Source organism: Phalaenopsis equestris, unplaced genomic scaffold, assembly GCF_001263595.1.
Source record: "Phalaenopsis equestris unplaced genomic scaffold, ASM126359v1 Scaffold198321, whole genome shotgun sequence".
NCBI classification, from domain to species: Eukaryota; Viridiplantae; Streptophyta; class Magnoliopsida; order Asparagales; family Orchidaceae; genus Phalaenopsis; species Phalaenopsis equestris.
This window is the reverse complement of record NW_018218244.1, coordinates 1-7378: the sequence shown is the minus strand read 5'-3', so window position 1 is coordinate 7378 and position 7378 is coordinate 1. Positions and strand designations below refer to the sequence as shown.

At 35.6% G+C, this 7378-nt stretch overlaps 1 protein-coding gene across 1 annotated transcript; it reads right to left on the bottom strand.

Annotated features, from left to right (window-relative positions):
* Positions 1 to 288: 288 nt before the first annotated feature.
* On the bottom strand, positions 289 to 7195 carry LOC110035586 (chaperone protein dnaJ GFA2, mitochondrial-like). Its single transcript, XM_020739839.1, has 8 exons — positions 6953 to 7195; positions 6788 to 6866; positions 6439 to 6507; positions 6211 to 6302; positions 4458 to 4541; positions 4308 to 4346; positions 3405 to 3521; positions 289 to 648 (listed from the first exon to the last, which is right to left on the bottom strand). The coding sequence occupies exons 1-8, from the start codon at positions 7043 to 7045 to the stop codon at positions 289 to 291; spliced, it is 933 nt and encodes a 310-aa protein (XP_020595498.1). The 5' UTR covers positions 7046 to 7195.
* Positions 7196 to 7378: the final 183 nt, after the last annotated feature.

Here is a 7378-nt window from a genome sequence, read left to right as displayed (position 1 = left end):
ACTCGCAACTCGCAAGTGATCGATTGGGAATTAATTAAGTGCCCTATCAAAAAAACTTGTTTACAAAAATAATAGATGCAAATTAATTTAGGGCTTGTTTGGGGCAGCTTAAAACTGCGGCGGCATTTTTGAAAACGCCGCCTTTGTGTTCGATTCGCACGTTTTGCTTGTGTTGGCCAAGAGGGGCAGAGGGTTCTATTATTCCTATTAGACGCGGATCGCGGGTACAACCCCGCGATCCAGCATTTAACTGAAGCATTTACGCCCCTGCCCTCAAACCCAATCCCCCTAGGGCTCTGCCAAAGGAAGCCGTTGCTCTCTACCGAAGGAAGTCGATGCTAATCCCTGCCGAAGGAATCCGAAAGAAGCCACTCCAACCTCTCTGCTGCTCATCCCTGCCGAAAGAAGCTGCTGCTCATCCCTGCCGAAAGAAGCTGCTGCTCTCTGCCGAAGGAAGCCGATGCTAATCCCTGTCGAAGGAATCCAAAGGAAGCCACCGCTGAAGGAAGACGCTCCTACCTCTCCGCTGCTCATCTCTGTCGAAGGAAGCCACTGCTCTCTGCCGAAGGAAGCTGATGCTAATCCCTGCCGAAGGAATCCAAAGGAAGCCGCTCCTACTTCTCCGCTGCTCATCCCTGCCGAAAGAATCTGAAGGAAGCCGTGCAGTAAAAACAAATAACAATGTAATGATATCTATTGACATAAAAGACGATTAATTTTTCTTTTCCATTTATTTTTAACGTTTAGATAGTAGGTAGATTTGTGTGAGACTGCTGGAAGTAAAATTTAAGTGTTAGAGATGTAAATACATAGGAATTTGGTGCTATGAGTGTAAAAATGAAAGTTTTGATGTGAGATATGTAAATCCATAAGAATTGAGTTCTATATATATGTAAATGCTCCTTTTTTTATGCGTTGGTTTAATAAATATATTTTCCCTGATATAAATCTGAAATCCTCAAATATCCTCTTACATGATGGGCAGTCTGTAGATGGCATGAAAAATTCAGCGAGGATTGGTGCATATTTGTTTGAAGAATTGTAGATGTTTAGCTTTAATGTTAATAGGTTTGTAGATATACTCCCTTGAGCGCGGAGGATATCTTTTTTTTTTTTGAACTGTTATGTAGTATTTTTTGGATTTTAATATATTGAATGTGTTCCATTATATTACTGTTGCGAACAACTCCACTGTACGTGACCAAAATGGTCTTTTTTTCATAAAAAACTGCAAAACAGCTGTTCTCAAACCGCAAAAACCAAACAACGTAACAGTTTATTCAGTTCAGGGGCAAAATGGTCATTTATCCAGAAACAGCTGCAAATCAGCTGTTTTCCAAACGCACAAACCAAACAGCCAGCGAGTTTATTCGGATCAGCTGCTCATCAGCAAAGCTGCTAATCAGCAAATTATCAGAATAAGTTAAGAAGTTGGATAAGCTGTAGCTGCCCCAAACAGACTCTCAGTGACCAATTACACAACCGTCGCATATATGATGGAGTAACATAGAGATAGACATGATACTCTAATTATATGGCTTTTACAAATTTGTTGAATCCTGTTGTTACTTAGTATGAACTTCTATTTGCCTTGATTTTAAGGTCTATTGTTTACTTATCACCCGTTTGTAGGATGAAAAATGACACATTTCAAGATCAATTCCTGCCTTGAGTACACTCTCATACAATGAGAAAGTGGGTGAGATATCTAATTAATGTATTTCCATTCAAGCTAAGCAGAAAACCAAATACATAAAATATTCAATGTTCTATTTTATTGTTCACAATAAAGAAAGTGAGCAAATCTAGAATTCTATTTTTGCTTCTTTATAATACATGTTTCACCGAACATCACTTTCTTTTATATGATTTGAAGTAAAATCAATTCACTGTAAAATCAATTCAATGTAACGCTCAGCTGCCGAGTAGACATGGATTGGCAGTGGCGGACAGTATAGCAGTTTAGTGGCAATGGCAGTAACAAAAGCTGTGGACAGTGGTTGGCGACTGACGACGACAGCGAGCAGTGACTAGCGGGCAGGTTGGGGGCGGTAGGCGGCCGATGGCAGGTAGTGGTGGTGACTTGTTTTGAATTCACCCAATTTGAACTAAAAAATGGTTTTCATATATCAAATTTTACGATGCATTTCTTTTTCATCTGACCAAATGCTGATTTTTTTTCAATCCCTGCATTCCTTCTGCATTACCAATCAAAATAAATAGCCCCTGAATAAGAAATCCAGCTTCCCACCATCAAATCTGAACTTTTTTAGGGTCCAAACAAAGGAGTTGCTAGCCTAGCAAGCCAGATTTTCCCATCATGAAGGTATTAAAAAGCATCACTGTATAATAGAGGAGTGAACAATATCCTACAAAAAAACCAAGCATAAAACACTCACTAAAATTAAAAATATTTCTCAATTGACAATTCCTAAGTTAACACACACCATCAGATTAGAGCATATATATCAATTATTTCTAAGTTATTACATAAATATGGAAACTGAGGAGCTCTAAGAATCTTAGTAAATATATAAGTTATTTATTCCTCACAAGCAATATAAGGAGTCATGGTCTTCTTTGATAAAGCAATATCCCTGATAAAATAACAGTCAACTTCAATGTACTTAATTCTTCCATATAAGATTGGATCGCTAGCAATATAAACTGCTGCTTCATCATGAAAAATTAAAAACATGTCGGCTAACAGAAAAATCAAAGAAGAGGGACTTTTACCCTCATCATTTCACAAGCAAGGTGAGTAATGGTCGTAACCCTATATTCTGCTTTAGCGCAAGATTTGGCCACAGCTACTTGCTCCTCACTCCTTCAGGCGATAAGATTGTTACAAATAAATATATAATATATTGCCTTTTTATCTTCAAAATATTCAATATAATTAGCATCTAAATAAGCTATGACTCTCAGCTCATCATTTCCTTAAAAAACTAGTCCTTCACTAAAGAATTTTTTTGACATATTTTAGAATTATCAAGATAACTTCCCAAAGCTTTTTCTTTAGATTTTGCATGCGTTCACCAACCACACCAACAAGAAGTACCATATAAGAATCATTTGATAGTTAGATATATAAAGTCTCCTGACAAATTAAGATTTTGAAAAGCTAGCTCATATAATATTATGATAGCCTAAGGCCTGGTGAAAATACCATTAGCAAGAAAAAAAAAATTGTAAGAATTAAAGAAAGTTATATTACTACCTAACAACAATTTCAAACTGAACTTCAACAAGAAATTCTCTCCATGCAAGTTAAGCGTAATAAATAAATCAACCACAATGTTAAATGCTTGATAAGCAATGGAAAAGGTATGGAAAAACAGCTGCACAGGATACTCATCAATGATAAGAATAGAATGCAAGGACTGTCATGGGAATTCACATACATCATTCATTCCACCGCCGGAAAAGAAGTCATCAAATGGGCTCCCAAATCCAGCACCTCCAAACGGCCCACCAGGACCTCCTCCAGAGGCAGCTTGCTCAAATGCATCAGGACCAACCTGGTCAAGTTTCCCTTAAATACTTCAGCAACCAAAAAAATAAACAATATTGAATAGTCAAGTTAATCAAAGAATGATGAAAGAATAGTGACAATAAGATCTTATCATAAAGTGACTATCATAAGGAGGTGAATGAGCACGAGGGATGAAACAGAGATGAATAAAACTTTGTGGAACACAAAAAAAGATAGGAGAAAAGCAGCAGAAAGGAAAAAAAAGTGCAGTAAATTCAATGAGAAATAAAGCAATTTCATGGTGGATTCAAGAGTGATGAATTACATAAAGTCATTTGTAACAATGAAATAGTTTTAGAATATGATTGAACCATACAATTATAATTCAAATCCTTGATGTCCATATATTAAAAATAATTTAATCATCTCAAGTGATGGATCTATAAATCTCTCAGCATAACAGGTTTTCGCTAAAATTAACATCAATAACCATGACTAGAATGCATGATGACAATTTCCACAACTAAAATGCATATCTCAAAATAAATCAATCAGAAAAATTCTCAATGCTACGCCAAGCAAATGACCGTATATTTTAGAAGGCAAGTAGCATTATACAGAGGCAGTCCAGAAATAATAAGACAATTAAGTGTTTCAACATGATCTATTGCTTTCACATGGATCATTACTAACTCATTTTTATGATAGGTAAAAAAAAATTCTCAGAAATCAAATTCCTTAAATTAAAAAAACCTATTTTCAGCAAATATTATGAAGACGGTATCATCATGGTTAAATAATAAGAAGTAAATGAAATAACAAAGACCAATACCTGATCATAAAGTGATCGCTTTTCATCATCTTTTAGGACCTGCAAAGCAAAAAAGAATGCATTTTCAACTTAATTAATCAAATATTGAGGTAATTAAATTCGATATGAAAATATCTCTACTTCACAATCTAAAAAAAACTGTTACATTACCTCATAAGCTCGTTGAACCTCTTGAAATTTCTTCTCAGCGTCAGGATCCTCTTTATTTGTATCGGGATGAAGCTTCTTTGCAAGCTGGATTAAGAGTAAGTTTATCAGCTAAAAAGGAAGTATACCAGAATATAAACTCATTTATTAGGTGTTGAAAACATTACTATGTAAAACAATTGGAAAGGTGGGTGGATTACTAGCAAGAAAAGGCATATCTCCATATTCAGGAGCTAAAATTCAATATCTCAACAAAAATTTTTCCCTATGTACATACAGTTTCAACATAACAGCTATCCACAAGGACAATCTATAATTAGAATTGTACTTGTAACTAAAAAATAGTCAAATGAACTGCATAAGTTGTATTATTATATTACAGGCTATAGCATACGAACCAAGATAATATAAGAAGAAATATGTGTCTCAATGAAAGTAGTCACGATTCAAACATTACTCCAAACATCAGGACTCAGGTTGAACTCATTGTTATTAAAATTAAAAGGAGAATAAAAAAGGCATTTGATCAGAGTGGACCATTAATCTGATTGTGTGGTGAGTAGATCAACACATATCATATTAAATTGGATTAACAAGGAACTCCAAGGGAACCACCCCTTAATTACCCTGGTTTTCAAGAGTTACGAGAACTAGCTGGATAAAATTAATCCAGAATTAAATTGGCATTAGGTTTAACCGATTAGAACCCAAAGCACAGACAAAATCACAGATCTTTGATAACAACAAGGCCTACATAAGTAGCTCTATAAGAAGCTTTTAATATTTAGCTTCTTTCAAAACTTAAAATAGTTGCAAGATGGTTTAATGCATGAGGGGCTGAGTAAGAATTAAATGATTGAAGTTCTTGGCCTTCTAAATCTATGAAATCCTAACATTAAAAACACCTCGGATGGGCTCATGATTTGAAAGCGAAGAGTTCATTTCACAAGAAAAGGGGAAGTTTTTCATCTTCCAGACTGGGAGATTAATGAAAGGGAATCAAAGTAAGTAACAAAAAAAGAATGAAACAACTATATAATTTTGAAGAATGCCTGCAGCTATAAAATGGAATTTCTTTTATGAAATTGCGCACTGAGAATTTCCACTCTCCAAAACAGTTGAACATTAACTAACTAAAGAAAAATGTATCTATGACCAACTAAAAAACTTAATTGATTAGTAAAATATTAATGGGAATGTATGAATCCCATAAAAATAAAGAAAAGGCTCTGATCCCATAAGCCCCTCACATTCAAAATGTAGCCCTTAAGAGTAACAACATTTTTAATCAAATGGATTATGAAAATGTGGCTTATATATGATGTTGATGATCATCCTACCTCATAATACATTATTATACACTTATAATCAACCAATTGGCATTGCTTGCATTTGCAAACCAAGCTTCCATGATTTGTTCTTTACTTAGGGAAATTTACACACAAAGCATGTGATTCTTAGGTATTTACATATCTCACATCTAGAATATCATATTCACATACATAGCAATTTGGTGCTTTAATTTCTACATGAGGCAGATTGAGGTTTCATGTTTAGGTTCAGTCTTAAGCAACGAAAATACATTTCATTTGTTTCAATTTTATTGAGAGAGGGAGAGGGAGAGGGAGAGGGAGAGAGAGAGAGAGGTTACTAGTACTAGAAAATCTCAAACAAAGCGCAATCACATTATTGTTGAGGTCATTGAAGATTGATAGATTAATGAAAAATTCTAATTCATTAAACACTTCAAACTCACCCCATAGTACGCCTTCTTAATATCTGAAGAACTTGCACCCTTACTCACTCCAAGAACGTCATAATAATCTCTAGCGGACATTGATTTAGTCCCTACACATCATTAGAATCAACATAAGCATTAATTTATTCATCATATCAAAGCAAGTAGGCCGCTAAGAACAAAGGAAATTTGACAAAACTGAAGGAATAAAATTAAAATAAAAGTAAATATTCAAACAGGACATACCATGAAAATGCCTCATTTGGGAGCAATTATTAAAAAGACTAGCTCCCCAATTGCCAATGGCCGACTTACCTGAATCAAAACACAAATTCCAAGATTAACTGCAGCACTTTAGCAGGATAAAAAACAATGTGTAGTAGTAATAAACAAACAATTGCTTTTAGTATTATTATAGTGGTTCAAAACGAATCCAATTAAGTGGAATTGAGCTCGTAAAATTCCATGAGAGGGTTTTACATTCACAGACTAGATGATACAATCTGTCCACATTCTCAGAAAATTAACTTGCAGATACCCCAAAAACCCCAAAAATAAACAATCATAAAAAAGGGAAAGGAATTAAGAGACAAACCAGTTTTCTGATTCATATCAGCGAGAATCCTTGACGTGGTACATATCCCCGCAACTTGCCACCGTGCTGAGGCCCATATCTGCATCGACCGTGAAGAGCATATAATGGATCCAAACAACAACAAAATAAACCAACAAAAACAAACAGAGAATACGAAAAGCTCACGGAAGCGGCGGCGTCGAAAGACTCGCCGGAGAGGATCGAACGAAGTGACCGGCGGGCCAAACAAACGGCCCGTTGAGCTCCGTGGAACCGCATGGTCAGAGAATTCGCTGGCGATCAGATATAAAGTCTACTGGTTTCCCATTATTATTCGCGGGGAGGAGCTTTCTGGTTCTCAGAAACAGGGCAGCAGAGGAAGCTGAGATCGAGGTACGTGTTGGGGGTTTAGGGCAGGAAGAGTTCGTCAGGTCGCTTTGTGGTCTGGAAATTTCTAAATGGGCCTTTTCCTCGTTTAATGGGCCTCGAGGTACGAAGAAACATACTTATTCACCGAATGAAGCCCACTTAAATATACTTATGGATCACATAAAATTTGTATTTAAATTTTCATTTATGATATGCTAAATATTTTATTTAATGATCAATAAA